This window comes from Choloepus didactylus, chromosome 12, assembly GCF_015220235.1.
Source record: "Choloepus didactylus isolate mChoDid1 chromosome 12, mChoDid1.pri, whole genome shotgun sequence".
Classification (NCBI taxonomy): domain Eukaryota; kingdom Metazoa; phylum Chordata; class Mammalia; order Pilosa; family Megalonychidae; genus Choloepus; species Choloepus didactylus.
In genome coordinates, this window is record NC_051318.1 from 33,345,230 (window position 1) to 33,370,625 (window position 25,396).

Here is a 25,396-nt window from a genome sequence, read left to right on the forward strand (position 1 = left end):
CACCAACACTTGTTAATATCTGACTTTTTTATTCTAACCACCTGTGCCAGTTTGTATGTATTATGTTCCCCAGAAAACGCCATATTCTTTGATGCAATCTTGTGGGGGGCAGACGTATTACTGTTGATTAGGCTGGAATCTTTGAGAGTTTCCATGGAGATGGGACTATGGAGGTATTGCCCCCCATCCATTCAGGGTGGGTCTTTATTGGATCACTGGAGTACTCTAAAAAGAGGCACGCAGGCCCAGACTCAGAGCAACTGAAAGTGACATTCTGAGGAACAGCTGCAGCTAAGAGAGGACAAAATGCCCCAAAAGCAACACTTTGGAAAAGCCATTTTGAAACACAACCTGGAAGCAAGGAGACGCCAGCCACATGCCTTCCTAGCCAACAGAGATTTTCCAGATGCCAATGACCTTTCTTCAGTGAAGGTAATCCAATGTTTGATGACTTACCTTGGACACTTTATGATCTTAAGATTGTAACTTTGTAATCAAATAAACCCCCTTTTATAAAAGCCAATCCATTTCTGGTATTTGCACAACAGCCAACATTAGCAAACTGGAACACCATCTTAAGTGGGTGCAAAAGGTATCTTACGGTGGTTCTCGTTTGCATTTGCTGATGACTAACGATGCCAAGCATCTTTTCATGTGCTTATTAGCTATTTGTGTATCTTCCTTGGAGAAATGTCTGTTGAGATCTTTTGCCCATATTTTAACTGGGCTGTCACTTCACTATTGAGTGGTAAAGAGTTCTTTATATATTCTGAGTACAAGTTCCTTACCAGATATATGATCTGTATTTTCTTACTCTATGGACTGCCTTTTCACTTTCTTGATGGAATCCTCTGAAGCACAAAGTTTAAATTTTCAAGAAATATAAATTCTTTCTTTCTTTTGTTGCTCATGCTTTTGGTGTCACATCTAAGAACTACTGCCAGGTCCAAAGCCATGAAGACTCATGTTTTCTTCTAAGAGTTATAGAATTTTACTTCTTACTTTAGGTCTTTGATACATTTTGAGTTAATTTTTGTATTTGGTAAGAGGCAAAGGGTTCATTCTTTTGCATGTGATTATCCAGTTTTCCCAGCACATCTGTCCCCTACATTCTACAATATAAAATATTTATTGTATATTTTTCACTGAGTTCACATTAGTGGTAACATACAATATCTCTCTTTTTGTTTCTGGCTTATTTCACTCAGCATTATGTCTTCAAGGTTCATCCATGTTGTTATATGTTTCATGACCTAGTTCCTTACTGCTGTGTAGTATTCCATTGTGTGTATACACCACATTTTGTTTATCCACTCATTTGCTGAAGGACATTTGGATTATTTCCATTTTTGGCAATTGTGAACAATGCTGCTATGAACATCGGTGTGCAAATAACTGTTGTCGTCACTGCTTTCAGATCTTCTAGGTAGATACCGAGAAGTGAAATTGCTGGATCGAAGGGAAACTCGATATCTAGTTTACTAAGGGACCGCCAGACGGTCTTCCAGAGTGGCTGTACCATTACATAGTACCACTAGCAATGAATAAACGTTCCAATTTCTCTACATCCTCTCCAGCATTTGTAGTTTCCTGTTTGTTTAATGGCAACCATTCTAATTGGTGTGATATGGTATCTCACTGTGGTCTTAATTTGCCTCTCCCTAACAGCTAGGGAAGATGAACATTTTTTCATGTTTTATAGCCATTTGTATTTCCTCTTCAATGAAATGTCTTTTCATATCTTTTGCCCATTTTATAATTGGGCTGTCTGTACTATTGTCCTTGAGTTGTAGGATTTCTTTATATATGCAAGATAATCAGTCTTTCGTCAGATACATGGTTTCTAAATATTTTTTTCCCATTGAGTTTGGCTGCCTCTTCACCTTTTTGACAAATTCCCTTGAGGTACAGAAGCTTTTAAGTTTGAGGAGTTCCCATTTATCTATTTTTTCTCTTGTTGCTTGTGCTTTGGGTGTTAAGGTCTAAGAAGTGACCTCCTAATACAAGTTCTTGAAGTTCTTTCCCTACACTATCTTCTAGGAGTTTTATGGTACTGTCTCTTATACTGAGGTCTTTAATCCACTTTGAGTTAATTTTTGTGTAGGGTTGAGATAGGGGTTCTCTTTCATTCTTTTGGATATGGATATCCAGTTCTCCCAGCCCCATTTGTTGAAGAGACTGTTATGTTCCAGTTCAGTGGTTTTAGGGGCCTTATCAAAGATCAGTCGACCGTAGATCTGGGGGTCTATCTCCGAATTCTCAATTCCATTCCATTGATGAATATGTATACCTTTGTGCCAGTACCATGCTGTTTTGACCACTGTGGCTTTATAGTAAGCTTCAAAGTCAGGAAGTGTAAGTCCTCCCGCTTAGTTTTTCTTTTTTAGAATGTTTTTAGCAATTCGAGGCATCCTTCCCTTCCAAATAAATTAGATAACTAGCTTTTCCAAGTCTACAAAGAAGACTTTTGGAATTCTGAACTGGAATTGCATTGAATCTGTAGATGAGTTTGGGTAGAACTGACATCTTAATGACATTTAGCCTTCCTATCCATGAACACGGAATATTTTTCCACCTTTTTAGGTTCCCTTCTAGTTCTTTTAGTAAAGTTATGGAATTTTCTACGTATAGGATTTTTATATCCTTGATTAAGTTTACTCCCAGGTACTTGAGCTTTTTTAGTTGCTATTGGAATCTTTTTCTTGAGTGTCTCTTTCAGTTAGGTCATTTCCAGTGTATAGGAACACTACTGACTTATGTGTCATCGATTTCTCAGGGTTTTCCAAATATAAGATCATATCATCTGCAAATAATGACAGTTTTGCTTCTTCCTTTCCAATTTGGATGCCTTTTATTTCTTTGTTTTGCTGGATTGCTCTGGCTAGCACTTCTAGCACAATGTTGAATAAACAGTGGTGATAGTGGGCATCCTTGTTTTCTTCCTGATTTTAGAGCGAAGGCTTTCAGTCTCTCGCCATTGAGTACTATGATGGCTGTGGGTTTTTTATATATTCCCTTTATCATATTGAGGAAGTTTCCTTCAATTCCTACCTTTTGTAGTGTTTTTACCAAAACAGGATGCTGGATTTTGTCAAATGCTTTTTCAGCATCTATTGAGATGATCATTTGATTTTACCCTTTTGATTTGTTAATGTGTTGTATCACATTGATTCATTTTCTTACATTGAACCATCCTTGCATGCCTGGAATGAACCCCACTTGGTCTGGTGTATGATTTTTTTAAAAAATGTGTCTTTGGATTCAATTTGCAAGTATTTTCTTGAGTATTTTTGTATCTATATTCATGAGGGAGATTAGCCTATAGTTTTCCTTTCTTGTAGCATCTTTACCTGGTTTTGGTATTAGAGTGATGTTAGCTTCATAAAATGAGTTAGGTAGTGTTCCATTTTCTTCAATTTTTTTGAAAGAGTTTAAGTAAGACTGGTGTGAGTTCTTTTTGGAAAGTTTGGTAGAATTCCCCTGTGCAGCCAACTGGCCCTGGGCATTTATTTGTGGGAAGCTTTCTGATGACTGATTGGATCTCTCTGCTTGTGATTGGTTTGTTGAGGTCTTCTCTTTCTTCTCCGGACAGTCTAGGTTGTTCAAGTGTTTCCAAGATATTGTCCATTTCCTCTACATTATCTTGTTTGTTGGTGTACAGTTGTTCATAGTAGCCTCCTATAATTTTTTAAATTTCTTCAGGATCCGCAGTAACGTTCCGTCTCTCATTTATTATTTTATTTGGGTCTTCTCTCTTTTTGATTTTGTCAGTCTAGCTAAGGGCTTGTCAATCTTGTTGATCTTCTCAAAGAAACAACTTTTGATACTATTTTTTTTTTTCTCTATGTCATTTATTTCTGCTTTAATCCTCCTTATTTCTTCTCTTCGGGTTGGTTTAGGATTAGTTTGCTGGTCATTTTCTAGCTTCTTCAGTTGTTCCATTAGTTCCTCAGTTTTAGCTCTTTCTTCCTTTTTTAATGTATGCATTTAGAGCTATGAACTTCCCCCTCAATACAGCCTTCACTGCATCCCATTAGCTTTGATATGCTGTGCTCTTGTTATTCATCTGTCCCAAAATATTTTGCAATTTCTCTTGCTATTTCTTCTTTAACCCACTGATTGTTTAGGAGTCTGTTGTTTAACCTCCAGATATTTATGAATGTTCTAAATCTTTGATGGTTATTGACTTCTAGTTCTATTCCATTGTGATCAGAGAATGTGCTTTGAATAACTTCTATCTTTTTAAATTTATTGGGGCTTGTTTCATGGCCCAGCATATGATCTATTCTGGACAAAGTTCTGTGGGCACTAGAGAAGAATGTATATCCTGGTGATTTGGGATGTAATGCTCTCTATGTCTGTTAAGTCGAAATCATTTATCCCATTGTTTAGTTTTTCAATTTTCTTATTGTTCTTCTATCTGGTTGATCTATAGTGATGTACTGCAGTCTCCCACAATTATTGTGGAAACATCTATTGCTTCCTTCAGTTTTTCCAATGTTTGTCTCATGTACTTTGGGGCACCTTGATTGGGTATATAGACCTTTTTGATTGTTATTTCTTCTTGTTCAATTGTCTTTTTTATTAGCATATAGTGTTCTTCTTTCTCTCTTTTGACATCCTTACATTTAAAGTCTATTTTGTCTGAGATTAATAATGCTACTCCTGCTTTCTTTTGGCTGTAGCTGGCATGGAATATTTTTTTTCCATCCTTTCACTTTCAATTTCTTTGTGTCTCTGGGTCTGAGTCTCTTGTAAGCAAAATATTGATGGTTCATATTTTTAAATCTATTCACATTCAATGTTATTATCATGAAGGCAGTTCTTGAATCAGCTATCATATCCACTGGTTTTTATTTGTCAGATATATGTCCCCACCCCCCCATCTTTATTTCCTTTAATGTATCCTTACTAAAACTCTTTCGTTCTGTGACCTTCTCCATACCTCTTCCTCCTTTTTTTCTCAGCTGATAGGGCTCCCTTCAGTATTTCTTGCAGGGCAGGGCTCTTGTTAGCAAATTCTCTCAGCATTTGTTTGTCTGTGAAGATTTTAAACTCTCCCTCAAATTTGAAGGAGAGCTTTGCTGGGTAAAGAATTCTTGGTTGGCAATTTTTCTCTTTCAGAATTTTAAATATGTCATACCACTGCCTTCTCATTTCCATGGTGACCGCTGAGTAGTCACTACTTGGTCTTATGTTGTTTCCCGTGTATGTGGTGAATTGCTTCTCTCTTCCTGCTTTCATAACTTGCTCCTTCTGTTCAGTATTTGACAATTCGATCAGAATATGTCTCAGAGTGGGTTTATTTGGATTTATTCTGTTTGGAGTTCATTGGGCATCTATGATTTGTGTATTTATGTCATTTTAAAGTTCTCTCCAACAATGTCTTTGAATACTCTTCCTAGTTCTTTACCCTTCTCTTCCCCTTCTGGAACACCAATGATTCTTATATTGGTGCACTTCATGCCGTCCATCATATCCCTGAGATCCATTTCGAATTTTTCGATTTTTTTTCACCATTCATTCCAACCAACACTCTTCCAGTTCACTTATTCTTCCTTCAGCTTCCTCTAAGTACTATGTGTATCAAGAATCTTTTTAATTTAATCAAGTTTCTTTTATTTCCATAAGATCCTCTATTTTTTAATTTACTCCTGCAAATTCTTCTTTATGGTCTTCTAGGGTCTTCTTGATGTCCTTTATATCCTGAGTCATGGTATTGGTGTTTGCGATAACTTCTTTGATTAATTTCTCCAAGCTCTGTATCACCTCTGATTTTTTAATTCAGGCATTTGGTTTATCCATATCTTCTGGTTTCTTCATATGCTTTATAATTGTCTGTTGTTTTTGGCCTCTTGGCATTTGCTTATCTTGATAAGGTTCCTTTAGGATATGCAGACTTGTTTAAACAATTATCTATAATTTGACGGTTACAGCTTGATGCAGTGTACTTTCCCTGACTTACCAGTAGACGGCACTCCCGAGCCACTTCTTATCCTCAATCCAGTTCTCCCCAACTTCATTTATACAGCGAGTGGGGGTCCAAACCATGTGGAGGTGCACTAATTTTCCATGTGCAATGGGGACTGTCAGCCCTGTGGGTGGAGGTTGTGCCCTATGCGTGGAGGTTGTGCCCTATGCAGTTTGGCAGGGAAGAGGGCTTTAAGACCCTGTACTCCCAGCCATTCCTGGGTTGCGGCTGTGACACCCTGGGGCTGTGGCAGGCGTCCACCCCTTCAGCTGACTCCCCTCAGTCCCTCTCTGCCATGGACCCACAAGTCCCTGGGCTTGGTGTAGGGTTCCTGTCACTTCCATGCAGCTCCCCTGCCTCTTGGCTGTGCGCCCTGTGGGCTTCTGAGCAGAAGGAGTTGCGCTGTTACAAGCCAGCCGAATCTTGAGTTCCCTTGAGGAGGCTCTCGGCCACAGCGCTGCGAAGGGGTAGCTCCCCACCCGCTTCAAAGATGGTTGTGCAGGGTGTGGAAAATAACCCACTCCCACAATCATCCCCTTGCTGCAGTGGCTTGTCCATGACTTGGGGGACTTCAGCTGCAGGGGTGTAAAGGGCTATCACCCATGCCAGTTACCGAGGCAGGTGCCCGGGGTGTGGAAGGCACTCCCCACTGCTCTCTGGCCACTACCCAGGTCCCACTCCGACTCGCTTCCAAATATAGTGCAAGTCCAGCTGATGTCTTCCCAGCGGCTCTCCAGATCAAAGATTTACACAATTCCGAATGCAGGCTCTTGGCTTCTCCAAGTGCTCAATCACTACAGATTAATAAGTCCCTGCCCAGCTGGTGGAACCCTGGAACCAGTATTCTGGAGCACTTTCTGTCTTTTATCTAGTGTTTTTCACAGAGAATAATTTTCCTCTGTCTCTCCTGATCCGCCATCTTGGATCTCTTCTTTCTTCTTGAGTCGATTTTGGTAGTTTGTGTGTTTCTAGGATTTTGTCCATTTCATCTAAGTTATATAATTGATGGTATAAAATTGTTCATCATGTTCTTGTATAAATCCTTTAAGTTCTGCAAGGTCAGGAGTAATGTCCCCTCTTTCATTTCTGATTTTAGCAATTTCAGTCTTCTCTCTTTTTCTTTCAGTCTTGTTAAAGATTTGTCAATCTTTTCAAATAACCAGCTTTTTGTTTCAATTTTTTTTCTATTCTGTTTCACTAATTTCAGATCTAATCTTTACTATTCCTTTACTTCTGTTGCTTTAGGGTTTAGTTTGTTCTTCTATTTCCAGTGACTGAAGGTAAAGTATTAGGTTACAGATTTGATCTTTCTTCTTTCATAATATATGCCTTCACTCTTTTAAATTCAAGATTAGAATTACCATCTGGGGTCACTTGCTTTCAGTCTAAAGAATTTGTTTAGTATCTCTTGTAAAGCTACTAGCCACAAATTCTCTGTTTTGGTTTATCTGTTATTGTCTTTATCCCACCTTCATTTCTGAAAGACAGCTCTACTAGATAAAGGATTCTTGGTTGAGTTTTGTTCTTTGAGCATTCTAAATACATTACCCCACTGCCTTCTGGTTTTCATTGTTTCTGCTCAGAAGCCAGCTGTTTAGCTGTTTAGCTAATTCCTTCTTCTGCCGGTTCAAATACATTGCTGAGCCCCTCCGGTGATTTCTTCATTTCAGTTATATTACTTTCAACACTTATTAATAAGTTCTATTTATTGATATTCGCTATTTGATGTGACATTATCATATCTTCCTTCATGTCTAATCATGCTTTTTAAAGTTCTTCCAACGTATTTATAAAAGCTATTTGGAAGACTTTCTCTATGAAATCTGACATCTGGCTGCTCTCATAGGCAGTTTCTATTGCCTGTTTACCAGTGTTTTGGTATTTCTTTGCATGTCTTGTAACCTTTTGTTGGAAACAAGGCATTTAAAAGAAGACATTGTAGCAAATAAGATACCTGTCCCCTGTGCTGGAGCTTGTTATTGTCCTTGGTTTATTTGTTTAGTGACTGGCTGAATTATTTTACTGGAGTCTATTTCCTCCTGGTAGGTAGGGTTAAGTCTCTGTTGTTGCCACTAGAGGGGCGGAGCAGGGGAAACCCTGGATATACCCACAGTAACCACAGAACTACAGGGTTTTGGCAGGGCTTGACCTTTCTTTCCCTGACCACACCCGGCTGTCAAACTCCACTAACTGACAGATGACTGCTCTACTGTTTTCAATGATGCCCTGGGGAATAATTTACTCTCCAAAATTCGGTCCATCAAAGGAATAGTTAGCCAAAATCAGTGTTTGCTATTTTTTTCTGACCCCAAGAGTATTCTGTCTAGCTCTTTCTTTTCTCTGGCTCTCCCTTGCAAGCTAATCAACCTACAGTTTAGCTTGTATCTCTGATGATTCTACAAATCCCCTGTCAATTACTTTCATCACAATCTCTACTGTTTTTGAACAATTAGGCATGAACTTCTCAATAGGTTTGTTGCAAATAAGTCATTTCCCTTGGGATGAGACAAGGAGCTATCTTTTTAATACCTGCTCTCCCAGGCAAATTATCTAAACCAGGATTCTGGAGCTGGTGGTGGGGACAGTACCATGTGATCCCACTTTAGGAGTTGAATGCTTGCTGGAAGAGGAGGAAAGCAGCTTGAGGTCTTCTCTGCTTGTCTTTCCTGTTATGGAACTACCACCTTACAAATTTGGGCAAGGAAAATTGGGGACCCAGTACTCTCAGCAGTGCCACTCCCAATATAGAGCTTGTTTCATGAGTGAAGCTTGGGTGTAAGAAGGGAGCCCCAACCTCTCAAGTGCATTCATCCACCAACAGGTAGCTTGAGGTTGGATGAGAAATGCAGATACCCTGCTCTTCCCATGAAGTGAGGCCCAGGATGTGTTCCTAACTGCACCAATCTGGAGTGCAGTTTCTGTCTTGATAATTGGGAGTGAGTAGGAAAGAAGTAGTCTACATTAAAATTCCATGACTCACTTTTCTTACTGAATTTTCATAGACTTTCTTGAATGGATATTTCCTCATTTGCTTTATGTATGTAGGACCATTTCCAGAGGCTTTAAAAGGTTATTTTTTAGTAATTTTCACCAGTTTTACTGCGGAGCAATTTCCTAGAACTTCTCATGCTGTCATCCCAGAAGCTGATCTCTACAATTTCACTTTTGAAGAATTTATATTGTACTGTCAATTGCTTATTCCATCCTACAACTGGCCAGAGACTGACCTAAAGACTTCTGGTGAAAACAGAAACTAGTTTTCAGTAGGAAGGTATATCTGAATGTAGACTGACATAATGGTTTGTGGGGAATATTTTCATATTATAATGACATCTGTTCCCTATAAGACCTCATAACTGCAAATACACACAAATATTCAGCTAATGAGGACTCCCACAGAAAGTCAGTGGTTAAAGGAATACTGCATAATGCCAATGGAAAAAGTAATAGATTCAACTATATATAATACAGTTTTACAATGTGAAAATCAAGCTAAAAGGCAAAGAATAAACTGAGGGGGAAATCTGTGATACAGCAAAGGTTAATATCTTTTATAGCAAAAGTTAAAATTGACAAGAAAATCTAAAATCCCAATAGACAAATGGGCAAAGAACATGTTCAACTGATAGAAACTAAACAAAGAAATAACATTTAAAAACCTCATTCTCACTAATAACTAAGAAATACAATTTAAAAGAGCAATAATGGCCTTTTTTTCATACTGTATCAGTGAGGCTTCTATTTAATTATGTAGTTCATTGCTGGCAAAGGTACAGGGGGTGAAAAGACTCCCTCATACACAGCTAGGTGGAGTATAAATAATCATATCCATTCTAGAAAGCAATTTGACAAAAGATACCAAGACGATTTTTAAAAATTAATATTTGTGATTTAGTACTTACACTTTTAAGATTCTGAAGGAAATTAGAAAACAAAAAAATGTATAAAATGTTCACAGCACTATAGAGAAGAGCTATAAACACATATATGTCAAAGTATTTAAAGAGATTATATTGCATCCATAGGACCATATAAAAAGTAGTCATCAAAAATGGCATTTTAGAGGACTATTAAGTGATGCAGGAAAGGCCCATAAACAAAGCTATTATAATCCTACCATCCACTGTGAACATTTTTTAATATAGCCTATGCATATATGCACAATACTGTCATCATTTGGAAAATAAAAATAAACATTCAGAAGGTTAAAATACATTCAAAAAACCTACTTTGTCATCCATTGAATTTTAAGATCTCGTAATGCTTCTGTAAACTCTTCTTTTAAATCTTTTTCTTTTTCTGAATCTTTTTCTTTATCTTTGCTGCCATTCTTAGTCTTTGTTGGTGGAGATATTAAGTAGTAATGAACAGGGATTATATCCTATGAATGTGGAAAGACATGACAGATTAATATTTTTAATTTTACATATTTTATAATCATCTTCACTAAATGAGTATCCCATAACATGGACTGCACTTGAGATGTGCCATATTGTACTACAGATTATAAAGTCCCAAATATTTCAAAAATTCCAAACTCTGATCCAAGATATTTGTCCCAAACATTACAGTATCCAAGCTTCCAACAGACCCCTTAAAACAAAGGAGTTAAAGACAACTTTCCTTCAATTGAGTATATTTAGTATTTTTTGTTTTACTTGACAGACTGATGACAAAAGTATATTCAGGAAGTATAAGAAATTAGGGTGGAGCATTTTCACATTTTATATCTGAGAAAGGAAGAAAATAAGTTAAATTTTTTTTTCAGATTTTTAAATTTATTTTTTTAGAGCAGTTGTAGGTTTATAGAAATACCACGGTGAAAGTACAGAGCACAAGTCTACCTCTGTCCCATACAGTTTCTTCTATTATTAACATTTTGCATTAGAGTGATACACTTGTTATAAATGATAAATCAATATTACTATAATCATATTAACTGTAATCCACAGTTTACATTAGGGTTCAACCTCAGTGTTGTATAGTATATAACATCATTAAAATTTTGTATCTGAGAAGGGGCAGAAATAAGTTTAAATTTTTCTTAAAAAATTCTCTCTTCTAAGTAATTCAAAGAGGAATTTATTCCTTCATTCATTCCACAGGATTTATTGAGCCCCTATGATGCAATAGGAAATAACGGAGGTAAAAACAAAACAGACGACATGCTTCCTTGTCCTCATGGAACGTACATTCTAGTGGGGGGAGATAGGCAATAAAAACACCATGTAAATAAATAATTTCAGATAGTGATACATGTTATGAAGAAAATAAAATAGAATAAAGGGTTAGATACTGGCTGCTAGAGGTAAAGTGGGGAAACCAATTTAGATGAAGTGTTGATGGAAAGGCAGGCTGAGGCAGTAATACCGATCTGAGATCAGAATGAAGAAAGGAAGCCCATCCACTCCAGGAATTAGTATTTGAAGGTAGAAGATAGAGCTAGGGGGTAAACAGAAAAAAGACTAAGTCTAGGACTTGGTTGAAGCATTTCGATAATCTAGATACAGTGAGAGTGAGAAAGATAGAAGGCAAAAAGAACCTGGGATCACAGACACCTTGAGGAAAAAAAACTTCAGGAAAAAGGGAATAATCAATAGATGACTGTTGCTAACAGGTAGTGTAAGATGGGGAAAAAGAAACAACTGTAAGATTTGGCAACAGAGGTTGCTGATAACCTTGATAAAGGCAATTTAATAGTGGGGAGAAAAGGCTGATTAAAAAGAACTGAAGAGTGAATGGGAAGTGGACAAATTTACATAATTCTTCGGAGAAGTTTTGTCTTGAAGAGACCAGAGAAATGAAGTATAATTACATTTACTCTATTCTGTTATCAAAACAATAGTACATTAGGTCCTTACTTATAAAAAGCGTGATTTCATATGTCAACTTGACCTGGCTACAGTACTCAGTTATTTACTCAAACACCCCATCTAGGTGTTGTTGTGAAGATATTCTGTAGATGTAGTTAACATCTGCAATCAGTTGAGGAGATTATTCTTTAATAATGTCTATCCAATCTGACCTACAGATTTTGGATTGGCCAGCCCTAACTACGAGGCAATCAACTCCTCAAAATAAATCATATATATGTATGTATACATCTCCTAACGTTTTGTTTCTCTATAGAAACTCTGACTGAAACAAAAAAAATACTGCATAATGTGGGAAATGAAATCACGTATCATTACAAATACTTGCTCTATGTGTGTGTGTGTGTGTGTGTGTGTGTGTGTTTGGTGGAATAATCAGATGTCCTTAATTTATAGTACTTAAAAGGTCAATTTCTCAAATTCTATCTTCACATTTATATTAAAAATGTTGCTAAATTAAAATCTTTTATTTTAATTAACAAGGTTTCTAAAATTTGAACAAATTATGCTACCAAAAAGACATTTTCTGCCCTAATCATAATAATTCTAGGAAAAATTTTATACAGGCCAAATCAAAAATAAGATTGCAAGGCCCCACTTCCCCTAAAATACGATTTTTAGGTACGAATCCTACATAAATACATCCGTTTTAACAATTTTCACAATTAACCTACATTTGGGGTATAAAATAATAATAATAATAGTAAATATTAGGACCTACTGTTAAAGTTCTAATAGCTCCAACAGTATTTCCACATGACTCAGTAGAAGCACATAAAACCACTTCAAGGCACAATAACCAAACAAGTCCATTTTTAGCCATCAGATGCCACTCTCCCTCTTAGGTCAGGGAGCCAGAGCCTATAAACAAAGGCCTTAGAGAAACATGAAACTTGGAAAGGACCTCTTTCCTGACCCATCACCTATCCACTTCTCTTCTCTTTCTTGAGGTCCACTTTGCTAGGAGGGCACTGCCCATGGCAAAATCAAGTTAAGGTGTTTGCAAAATATGAGTTGATAATTTATCACCAAATTCATAAAGAAACAGATTGCTTTAGTGTTATCTATATAGAATAGAAAGAATATCCAAGAACTTAAAGTGATTAAGTGGCTTCTCACATTTACTCCTTTAATACACATTTCTATTCTCTCTTTGGAATCATGCTTCATTACCACTGATGACACTTCCATTAATCTAAAAATTAATGTGTGCCTTCCTTAGTTTCTCATATTTCTTTGCACTATTCTAGGGAGAGGGCATGGCACCTCAGGGTAGAAAGCCTACATGTTACAAGACAATTCCTCTTCTGAAATTCAGAGTTAAGGCATTTGCTAATAATGTTTTAGTACAGAAGAAAGAAAATATGAATTGAATTTAAAATAAGCAACTCATTAAAACTAATTTATGGTTAGAAATTAAATCTAACAAAAACCTATAAATAGGAAGAAATTTATTACAGCAACCACAGACTACCACTAAAAGCACAAAAGAGACAAGGAACATTTACGATGAAAGATTTTACAAAAAAAAAAATCACCTTTTTGTAATCAGCATTTTATATATTAAAGACAACAATTATAATGTTAGCAGGCTCTTAAAAATATTTCAGGACCAGAAATTTCTATCATTAAAAATTATGAATGTGACAGTTTTAATTCCTAATTAAAAGTGCTATTTTTTATTCATGTTATCAGTCATCTATTATTTTTATTCATTTGTTTTTACAATTCACCTCTCAAAAGTTACAACAATGTCATTTTATTAGAGATGATTTTGTATCACTAAATCTTCAGAAATCTTGATTAGGTTTTAAAGATAAGTCAAGAAGAAACTTCAGAGCAGAAATGCTTTGAAGAGTTCCCTACAGTAGATACCGAACAGCAGTTTTTTTCTTTTTATATTATTCCAGCTCTTCGCAAAATATTTTAACAATGTTCCAATTAAACATTATTTAGAAAGTCAAACCTATTTGCCAAACCAGTAATTATTCTTTGGGCAACATATCAGACCACCATTTAAATTCTGGTCCAAAAATTCTAATCTCCTTAGTTCTTAAATTATTAATAACTGCAAATTCAAAGTTTTAATAATTTCATACATACTAAAACATCTATTTTAAAGATTAAAATCCTATTTGAATGCTATTTTTTATCTGTAAAAATAACTATATTCTTTCTTACTACAACAGACTTAAAAAAAGGGTGATGTACATTTTCAAATCAAAAGTCACTGAAACCCAAAGAACAAATCCACTGAAAATTACATACAAAAAGCTTGGTATTTTCTTAGTAACTAATTATAAATATATTTCTCTCTGTAATGTGACTATAAAACTACAATAATGATTGTCTTTAAAATAAAAACTTTAGTAAGAACTCTGCAATGTAGTGCTTGCTATGAAGATAGGGAGAAACAAGCAGAGGTAAACTTGAGCTAACAACATCTCTTACTAATTGTCAAGTAAAGTTTCACTAATCGCCTTCCTATTCATTTGAACTTTTCTACCTCACACAACCTAATTCAAACAAAATCCTCCAAAATTCCCAATAAGTCAAATAAGATATGCAAAAGGAAGAAAAAAAAGGAACACCAACAACAACTGGCTATGGCTTTCATAAGAGTGTCTTCTATTTTGAATGAGCTACTACATTCTCTGAAGTAGTGGCTTTCAAACTATTTTTCAACTGACTTAAAACTTATACCTATGTATACATAAAAAATGCAATTATAGTTTTATGAGGATGAATGAATAATTTCTATTTTCCTTCTAATGCTGGTCATACTCCATAAAATGAATTTACATGGCTCACAAATGGGTCAAGACACGCAGTTGAGAAATACGGTCTATAGAGAAGCAGATACTCCTATATTTCAACAGATAACCCAGAGTATTGGATTTTGTCTAAATAAAGTGGCTATCATTATATAATAGTGTGGATATTTCAGGAGACATTTTAATAAAGGAATCTTACCTGTTAAAAATGGTGATTGCTAGTCTCACACCACTATGAATTAAGAAAAATAAAGCTATCTTTTGTTATATCTTAAAATACTAATTCTCCCTCTGCAATACTTCCTGCTTGAATGCAAGAAACCACTAAAATGCTGAATGTCAGTAGCTCTTCATCAAAATGTGTTCCTTTCTCAGAAGTATACTTGAAGCATATATATATTTTTTTGAATTAAATTTGACTCTTAACAGTTAATCAAGGATTGCCTAATAATTTGCAAGGAAGTGTAACAGACCTCTTACTATTTATGGTTTTAAAATTTGTGCACTTATTATAAGCTTTAATTTTTGTTCAGCAGTTCTAATTTTTGTTCCTATTATATGTTCATTGCTTTTTGTCTCTGACCTTCCAGCACTAAGAAGTTGCAAGAGGGAACAAACCTTACTTCAAAAAGCTGGAATACATTATTTAAAAAAACCACTCAATTTAAGAATATTTTTAGACTTTGAAAATAAGTTAAGTGCTTTGTCCTAATAGCTAAGAAAAATCATTTATCTCTCTATAGGATTTTAGATATACAAACTTTGAATAATATTATTACTTGGTATTATATCTGTAGTTAAGAAATGAATAGCATTAAAATTTTTTTCTATACACTTATAGACTTATGCAACTTATGGTGGAAAAAAGCGTTTAGAAAAACAGTAAGTCAATAATGATTGCAAGTATAGCTGATAGCACTATACTGCATAATTTAAAAGGAAATAAAAGGGGAGTTTTTTTTTAAGATTCATAATAGTGACAGAAAAATGTTTAACTAATATGCAAATAAGGCTTTAAAACATCTTTTATTTTTTTTAAGAACTGACAATCAGTACCTTTTTAAATTTTCCTTGTCGTTTTGCTGCAGACTGCCCCTGGGAGTTAGAATGACATTCTGTAAGAAAACATGCATAATCTAGACAGGATGGAGACACCACTTTAATTTTCTTCCAGTTTATGTTCCACCTGTATGTGTCACACAGGACTTAGAAGGGTCAGGTATATGATAAAAATGGCATGCTTTAAAAGAAAGCAACAGTGCCACTTTAATGAAAATGCACTCCAACATGATATTCCTAAGGGCAAATGTTATTCAACTTATTTAAAAAAATTAGAGTGAAGTCCATTTGCTATCAAAAATTTTTTGAAAGCATTAAATTTAGCTGACAGTCTGTCGAGTTTTATTTTAAAGGATGTCACAACAACCAAACATGCCTATGTATTCTTATAAAAAAGCACCAAAGTTATTGTGAAAATCAAAGTGAAGCAAAATTATTTTATCTTTCCAACTACCAAAAATGTAAGAATTGCAAAACTACTAAGGTATCATTAAACAAGGCAAAACTGTAATTAATTTGATAGTTTTAGGTTTTTGCTTTCTCCCCCAAAATTATAGTTAATCCCACAAGTTCATAACAATTTCATAATTGCCTCTGAATTGCTGAAAGCATGCTTTTAATAACAGTGTTTTGCTATTATCATCCTTATAAGAAAGTGGACTCCTCACAAGAGTGACCTGGGTGAAAAACAGACTGGCAACTATGCTTCCCATGAAACGTAATCCACAAAAAAAAGACTATCAGAATATGTTACCTAAAACAGTGCATCAATGAATTACAATATTGTTAACTACTGATTTACTTCAAATTATACAAAAGTATGTTTATGTAAATAGCATAACCTGAAATGAGAAAAAGAAATAGCACAGTAAACAACTTCTACTAAGAAAAAAATTCCCAAATTATGCCTCTATGAACAAATGACCGTTGGTTCAAGAGTGGCAAGAAATAAATATAACTTTTAAGATGTATATGATTATTCATTTTGATATCTTTTTATAGATTGCAGTATTAGGAGGTGAACTTACTTAACTTTACAAGAATTACTGCTGAAGAGAACTGCAAAGATGTGAGAATGACAACTTCTAATGGCATCATGATAAAAGCTGATGAATCCATAGAAAATTCTCATAATTTTGTAATGAAATGCAGATATAAAACTAAAATGGGCTCTTACAAAAAATGTAAAACTTATCTCTAAAATGAAACAAACAGAAACATGCTTTTCATAAAAAGCATTAATTCTGAAAATTTTAAGGCAATGTCAAAAGAAATACCTCATATTTATCTATAAAATTATGCAAAATTCCAACAAGAGAGAAATCTGTACCAATGTGTAAAATATTGTTCATAAGTTAATTACTGTTTTGTCTAGTTTTTTGAAACAACACAAGAGAAACTGATTTATTTTTATATCCATAATATTAAGGCTAAAATTCTATAAAATGTTCTAATTTTAAACATCTCATTTACCAAAGCTATATCTGATTTGAATCTACATACAAAGGAACATGTTTAACAGGAATTTCAAATATAGTAGCCACACCAAGGTAGGACAGTTCCAGGGTCTGAGGACTTAAGCTTGGGAAAAGGAATACTAAATATTTTAAAAACATGACACATTAAAAAATATAACCAAATATTAACAGACCTTTACTAGTAACTTGGGAAAAACCTATTAAAATTTTTTCCAGGTGTATCTTTTCTTTTACCCATTCTGAAAGTGAAACAAACTCCCATCTTTAAAGAAACGGGAGTTTTGGAATAGGGTAAAATTCCAGTGTAGAAAAACTAATACTTACAGCTTTCTTTCCAAGTTCAGTCTTTGACAACGTTAAGGAGCCTACAAGGTAGCATCCAGGTCCTGCCCCTTTAGGAATCCTAATAAGAAAATCAAAATAGAGAGGGAGAGAAAAAGGCAACAAAAGAGAAAGTTTCACAAAGATAAGTAAGGAGAAAAGAATCAAAACAATTCCATTCTGAAATAATTCCCATAGCTAAGGTCTCAAAAATCAAAGAGAGAAGTAACCTCAGCCTAAAATGGTAATAATGACAATGTTCTATAAACTCAGTCTAATGTAATGAACTAACATTGAAAGATTACAATGTATAAGATGGGCATTAAGTAAAAGGACGGTTATCACTTACTTATCATCAGGTAAGGAAGTAACAAAGAATGGCTGGTTATATTTGGGTGGTAATGTCAAATTGCTTGATTTCTTCTTTCCTAGAAGTGCAAGACTATGATTTTCATGAATATCTAAGCTCAAGGTATTAGATAACCTATGAGAAACAATAAATGGAAGATCTTTAAGCCGTTCCAAATCACTGACTTGCTCATGACGAATCTGCAGTCGAATTGTATAATCTCCTTTCTCCAATTTCAGAGAGTACTAAAAAAAAAACAAAAACAAAAACAAAAAACACAACAACACATTTGGGAAAAGTAAAGTTTAACCTAGTAAAACAAAGTCACGGCAAGAAGACAAGCAGGAACAATTGTCATTTACAGAGTGCTTAAAATATGTGAGGTAAAGTGTGAGTTACTAAACATACAATTACATACACACCAAATATTTATTTTATAAGTGGGCAAACAGGCTCAGAGACATAAGTGAACTGCCCAAGGTTACATGTAGACACGTAGAGTAAACTGTAGGCTGGGGGTTGAAGTCATGTCTGACTCCAAAACCCTTATCCTTTTCACAACAGAATCATCCCAAACTCTTTCTTACCTATATCAGTGACTGCTTGAGAACAAGAACAGCAGTGATATTCTAGTTCATGGGTACTCAAAGATATGTACAAAACAACAACAAAAATGAGCAAAACTAACCCATGGTAAGCAAAGAAATAATAAAACAGCATAAAAACTAAGGTGTTCTATGATACCTCACACAAACACACATATGTAAATTTAAGTGTCTGGTAATCTTTATATTAGAACCAAAATGCTGGACTCCTTTATCGCAGACAAGAAAAGCAGGAAGCCAGCAGAGATCAAAGAATACTAATTTACGATGCTCCATCTAGTTAACATGTTCAAGAGAATGTGATGAAGAAATGAGTTTGAAAGTACTAATAAACTGGAAACACTTATCTTAACTGATAAAATGCAAAATAACTATATAATTAGGACATAAATTTTATTTAAAAAATCCCAAAGTTCCAAATTCAAATCCTAATCTCTAATAAAACCCTAGATTCTGCCCTCTTAGCAGGAACCTCTGCTCTTCTCCGCCTACTTTCTCTGCCTCCCTTCTGCCACTTTCCTTGTCATGAGTAACACAGTAACTTAAGCCTTATTGTTTAAGAGTCTAAATCACATAAACCAAAGCTCAATATCTGATTATTCAGCAATGCAAATTTCACTTTGGCTCTAAGACTTACAGAGAAATGAGTGATTTCCAGAGCTGCCTTAACAGAGTCTATTTTATAGACTGGGTTCAAGAAGAAATACTAAACAAAAATAATTTTAAAAAATAAAGGTCTTATATAAAACGTGAGTGTCCTTGAATAAAAACAAGGTATTTGATAATATTCTTGGAACTGGATATGACAGTAGCCAACATCACCAAAAAGTGGGTGGGACAAAATATAAAATAATCAGAACCACATAAATACCATAGTAGTTCCTGGTGTTAAATCATGCACTGGGAGCAAATTCTACGTTACAGGTACCTTCTCTTTAAACACACACACAACTGGGCGTATTTGAAATAAAGTTCACGTAATGTAAATATGTCAGCTGTAGCCAAAATATACTTAAGTACTTGCATGAGAAATTTAGAAGCAAAAAGGCAAACAAAATAATAAAGAAAGCTGCAGAGTATCTAGGAAAACACTTCTTTCTAGAGGACCTCAATCTCTCTATCCCTTGGCCACCACTGTAGTGCTGTCTTTATCAAATTCATACTTGAGATCATTTCAAGGTGCTCATGTATCTCTGACAATTAGTTCTAAACTTTCAGATAGGTGGAAGCAGAATAGAGGAAAGAGAAATACTAAAATTAAAAAGCAAAGCTGGCTAGTGTCTTCAAGTGTCATACTTGTGCTCCTCTACCCCAAAACTTGACTCAGTTGAACTTACAGGACTGAGCAAGTTGTCAGTCTGTTCTATGACAACTACAAAGAAAAACTGAGCTTCTAACGGTTTGTAAAAGTACTAAATGTAAAAACAAACAAACAAAAAACAAAAACAAAAAACCATGGATATAATAAGATTATCAGGGATTCATCACTTCAGGAAACAAATGCTGTCAATTCTAAAAGCAACTGCCAATTTTATACCTGATGTGGATAAGCATCGCCTGAACCCATCTGTCTTTTGTTCTGGTCAAAAATAATCCACAGTTGGCTGTCAAATTCCGATTCATATAATAATTCACAAAGTAGTGGGCAGCTTGGAGTTACTTCCCCACTCTTGGGCTATAAAAAATAACAATGATTACTTGACATGGTTTACATATGATTTCTAATATAGATTTGTAATACTGTCATTGATAAACTTTTTATTTAAAATGTAATGCTTTCTTGTAGTAAATAACTTTAAAAATGCAGGAAAAAAATGTTGGCAAGAGTAAAAGGCACCTCCCACTTATTTCCGAGACTGAAAACTGCAAACCTAGTTATCTGTATTCTTTAATAAAACAACATATATACTTCATGACCCCTTACTACCTTATTGAATTGAAATTTGATAATTCACCAAAATCAACCCTCTCCCTAACATTAAAACCAAATTCATATTATGCTTCAGAAAGAGCTCCAATGAACTCTTAACTGATCCTACATATAAACTCTTTGAACTGATATTTACACTGGTCTCAGCTACCTCACTGAATCTACTAACTATTTTGATCTTTTACTGTTCCAATGCTGTTCACAGAAACTAATCAGGTTCAGCATCATAATCAAAAGGCATCTGGTATTTATAAGCTATCCAGGTAATACCAAACTTGGATTAGGTGAATACAAAATACAAAGATTAAGGCTTAAAGGCCAGACTACCACTAAATCAGAATTTACAATTTCAAAGCTGAATGGTACTTAAATAACTACAAATCATAATTTCCTTAAGAGCCATCCCAAAGTAATCAATGTTAATTACTTGATTCCATTTCAAATATATGCCTTATACAATGTCCCTCCATTTTAGATTTTATGATTTGCAAACAAAACAAAAAATTCCATGTAAAAGTATACTTTATTATACACTTACTTGATGGAAGTTGTATGTCAGGATCATTTCATAAAGTTGACGATTATTTGGCAAAACATCTCTTGATCCTAAAGGTCTTGTTTTTGCACTCAGTGGGCTACAAGAGGCAAATGCATAAATCATTTGAGTCAAGAATTTATTTACCAAGATAAAATACAAGCAACAAAATCTATAACATATAGCCACTGACAAATGAGCATTCCTAAAAATGTCCTTTTGGTATATCTTATATTTTAATCATTACATTACACTTCTTAATTGACTGAACCAAAACAATACACACAGTTTCAGTTTTACAATAAATAATATTACAAAGATAATCTCTTCATAATTAAAATATTCTCAGATGTTAGCAAATAGTTCTTAATATAATCAAACCCAAAGACTGGAGTTGATAATCCCTAACAATCTCGAAGTGACAGGTTGTTTTGGTTTGTATCCCTCACGCCCATGAGGCAGATGCTGCACATGCTCACAGCATGGGTCACATCAGGCATCACGCAGGTGCTTGTTACAAGCCAGGTGCCACATTCAGTACTTCACGTACCTGTTATTTAATCTTTACAGTGATTCTCTGAACTAAGTTATTATAATACAGATTTTACAGAAAAGAACACTAAGAATGGGGTAAAATAACTTTTTAAAATAGTTAAAAATGCAAGTAAAAGTTAACCTACTGCTCTAACTTTATTACAATTTTTGAGATGATACCTTCAAAAACTAGAATTCAAAATTCTTATTGATAATTCTAGAAGGAATTATATTAATAGGTTATTTTAAGACACTTATTAATAGGCTTCAAGTTGATACGTATTAAGATCAATTAAGCAATAAAAATCAAGTATCTTTAAAGTATGTAAGTACAGGTCAGGTGCCCTGCTCTTGTAGGTGGAGCCACTGGGGCATAAACATTAGACCACACACGTTTCTACCATTTGATGAAACTTTCCAGTACTGCAAGTTTCTGAAAATGATTGGAAAAGTATTCACAAAATAATGTCAGAGAGAATGCTAACTTGTCAATTTGGGGCAAGAAATAAAAGGTTAATGCCCAATAATCCATCGATGCTAACTCATCAGGACTGGGATCAACTATCGTAATCCTCCATTCTCAACCTTGCTGGTCAGTTAGGACAGTGAGGCTGGTAGCTTCTGCTGGGCTGCCTCACCAGGACCAGTGAGGATTTCTAGTCCAGAAAGCCATAAACTGAAATTCATCTCCAGCATTCTGATGGATTTTAAAGAGAGAGAGAGAGAGAGAGAGAGAGAGAGAGAGAGAGAGAGAGAGAAGGAGAGAGAGAGAGAGAGAGATCCCCTGCCCCTGTATCAATATTCAACATCTCCAACCCTTAAACATCCAATGATACCGGAGTGTTTGGACCCAGTTCTTCAAAGTTATGCAGGGAGCCAGATCTTCGTATTTTAAGGAAGACTGAACGTCAAAACGGTTGATTCCTTCTGATGCATGCTACAAACGATATTTATCAAATCAGTTTCTCCAACTTTATTAAACATGACACTATATTTAAACAATATCTTGCATCTAAAATAAATGCTTTTAATGCAGTTTGTAAGCACCCATGAAGCAAAACCACCCATAGGTAATTTCTCCATTAAAGTTTTAATCCAACTAATGAGATTATTTTTAAGCAACACAAATAATTGTCACTAAAAATGAACAAAATGTCGTGGAACTTACAATGTTTAACTGAGAAGCAGTACAAACTATCCCATGGAAAGAAATGGTATAGTCAATATTGACATCACTAAGACTTGCCCACCAACGAGCAATGCAAAATTCAATTGCTTTACCACCCTGAAAACAAAAATGAAAAAAAAAAAACATGTAAATCCTGTTTCTCTTAAATTACAGAATATAGATACTAAATGTATCAGAGCAATTCTATGCTTTCAAACTTTTCCTACTTTTACAGTAAGAAAACTCAAAGAACTTTTGTCAGATATGCTTGTAGTCACACAAATAAGTTGGCTAGATGGAATCCACGTATTTAAATACACAGATATTTACTCATTATTCTATATTTCTGTTATGAAATATCTAAGGCAGGTGTAAGTCTCCCCGTCAACGAGGGACAGGACTCCCAGGGATGAGACTGACCTTGGCATCATGGGATTGAGAATGCCATCTTGAACAAAAGGGGGAAAAGAAATGAAACAAAATAAAAGTTCAGTGGCTGAGAGATCTCAAATAGAGCTGAGAGGTTAATCTGGAGGTTATTCTTATGTATTACATAGATACTCCTTTTTAGTTTCTAGTGTATCAGAACAGCTAGAAGGAAATACCTGAATCTGTTGAATAGCAATCCAGTAGACTTGATTCTTGATGATCACTGTATAACTATATAGCTTTTATCATGTGACCACATGATAGTGAAAACCTGGTGACTGACACTCCCTTTACCCAGTATATGGACAGATGAGTAATAAAATAATGACTATATATATATATATATATATATATATATATATATATATATATATATATAATGGGGGAAAAGGGGTATGGGATAGTTTGGGAGTTCTTTTTTATTTTTTATTTTGGAGTAATGAAAATGTTTTAGAGTTGACTGTGGCAATGAGTGCACAACTATATGATGATACTGTGGAACACTGACTGCATATTTTGGACAGTATGTTTGGATGCATTATGCTCCCCAAAACACAATGTTCTTCGATGCAATCTTGTGGGGCCAGATGTATGTGTGTTGATTAGGTTGGAACCTACTGATTCAGTGTTTCCATGGAGATGTGACTCAGTCAACTATGGATGAGACCTTTGATTGGAATATTTCCATGGAAGTGTTGCCCCACCCATTCACGGTCTTAATTGGATTGTTGGAGTCCTAACAGAGGGAGCTCAGAGCAGCTGAAAGGAACATTTTGGAGAGACTTTTGGAGACGGCTGCTGAAAGCAGACTTTTGCTGACACCGTGGAGATGCTAGCCCAGTGTTTGCTCCGGAGAAGCTAAGAGAGGACAAAATGCCCCAAGAGCAACATTTTGAAGAATGCAAAGGAGCTAAGAGAGGAGCGGGAACACAACCCAGGATTGGCAGATGCCAGCCACGTGCCTTCCCAGCTAACAGAGGTTTTCTGGATGCCACTCGTCTTCCTTCGCTGAAGGTACACTTGTGTTGATGCCTTAATCTGCACATTTTCATGACCTTCAGACTGTAAATTTGTAACCAAATAAACCCCCTTTATAAAAGCCAATCCATTTCTGGTATTTTGCATAATGGCAGCATCAGCAAACCAAAAACGGATAATATGTTGTGTGAGTACATCTCAATAAAATTGCATTAAAAAAAATCTGAGGACTTTTGAGAGCACATATAATAAAATTAGGGTCAAAATAAATTGTAATAAAAAATAGGACGAAAAGAGAAATACAATCAATGACAAGAAAAAGGATATTAACAGCTTTATAAGGTATGATGGTTAATTTCATATGTCAACTTGGCTAGGTTATGGTATCCAGTTGTTTGGTCAAGCAAGCACTGGCCCAATTGTTGCTATGAAACTTATATTATAGATGGATATGTATTTATAGTCAGTTGATTGCATCTAGGGCTAATTGCACCTACAATCAGCAATGAGGGCAGTCTCCTCAACCAATCAGTTGGAGGTTGTAAAAGCCAGAACTGAGGATTTCAGAAATTAGAAAAAAGAATTTCTGCTTCTATTTCAGCCAAGCTGCTAAGGAGAAATTCAACTTCACCTCCACTGAAGTTTCCAACTTGTGGCCTGAACACGGAATTCATACTTGTCAATCCCCATGGTTATGTGAGCCAATTTCTATAATAAATCTAATATATACATATTTCCTGTCAGTTCTGTTTCTCTGGAGAACCCTGACTAATATATAAGGCATATTCAAATAGCCACAGTTAAGTTTCAGGCTCAGAGGTGCCGGCAACCAAAGCAAAATGAAATTATGGTCACTTAGATATTTCTCCCAAATTAAAAAAAAAAAAAAAGGAAGCAAAGTTATCCTTAGCCCTAAGTTTTAAATTAAGTTTTCCGGTAATCAGTGCATTAGCAAATTTAAAAAGATGAACCAAATAACATTGACATACACAAGGACACAGTTCTAAGTAATCAAACTATAATACACATGGGAAAGCTCTTATAATCAACTGAAAACATAAAACAGAAAATTTAGGAAAGAATATATCAGTATATTTATATTCTATGGAGGAAGGACTAATCATTTCTAATATTATGGGTAAGAATGTAGTAGAAGGCAGATGTGCCATATTTGAGGTAATTTACATATGAAGCAGTAGCAGTTTCATCTATAAAGCATGGTTCTCAAAAACAGAGTGTTAAAATAACTTAAATGACATGTGGTAAGGCATTAAATAACCTAATGTACTTATTTATAAGGAAACAATCTCAATCAGGTCTAAATTACAAAGTGTCAGAATCTATCAGAATAGCACTTTTCTTTTTCTGAATCAATCAAGACTAAAAGAGAGA

General features: G+C 35.0%; 1 protein-coding gene across 3 annotated transcripts in view; it reads right to left on the reverse strand.

The window, feature by feature from the left end:
* Positions 1 to 25,396, reverse strand: part of TPP2 (tripeptidyl peptidase 2) — a 115,381-nt gene that overhangs the window by 13,644 nt on the left and 76,341 nt on the right. For 2 of the 3 annotated variants that reach the window (XM_037800114.1, XM_037800116.1), the window contains exons 18-25: positions 22,598 to 22,714; positions 22,266 to 22,366; positions 20,899 to 20,995; positions 19,968 to 20,105; positions 17,826 to 18,070; positions 17,480 to 17,558; positions 15,675 to 15,713; positions 10,201 to 10,352 (exon numbers count right to left, since the gene is read on the reverse strand). In XM_037800114.1, the coding sequence (XP_037656042.1) occupies positions 10,201 to 10,352; positions 15,675 to 15,713; positions 17,480 to 17,558; positions 17,826 to 18,070; positions 19,968 to 20,105; positions 20,899 to 20,995; positions 22,266 to 22,366; positions 22,598 to 22,714 (968 nt within the window). The remainder of the gene's footprint in view (positions 1 to 10,200; positions 10,353 to 15,674; positions 15,714 to 17,479; positions 17,559 to 17,825; positions 18,071 to 19,967; positions 20,106 to 20,898; positions 20,996 to 22,265; positions 22,367 to 22,597; positions 22,715 to 25,396) is intronic. The other variant, XM_037800115.1, reaches the window with a different exon arrangement.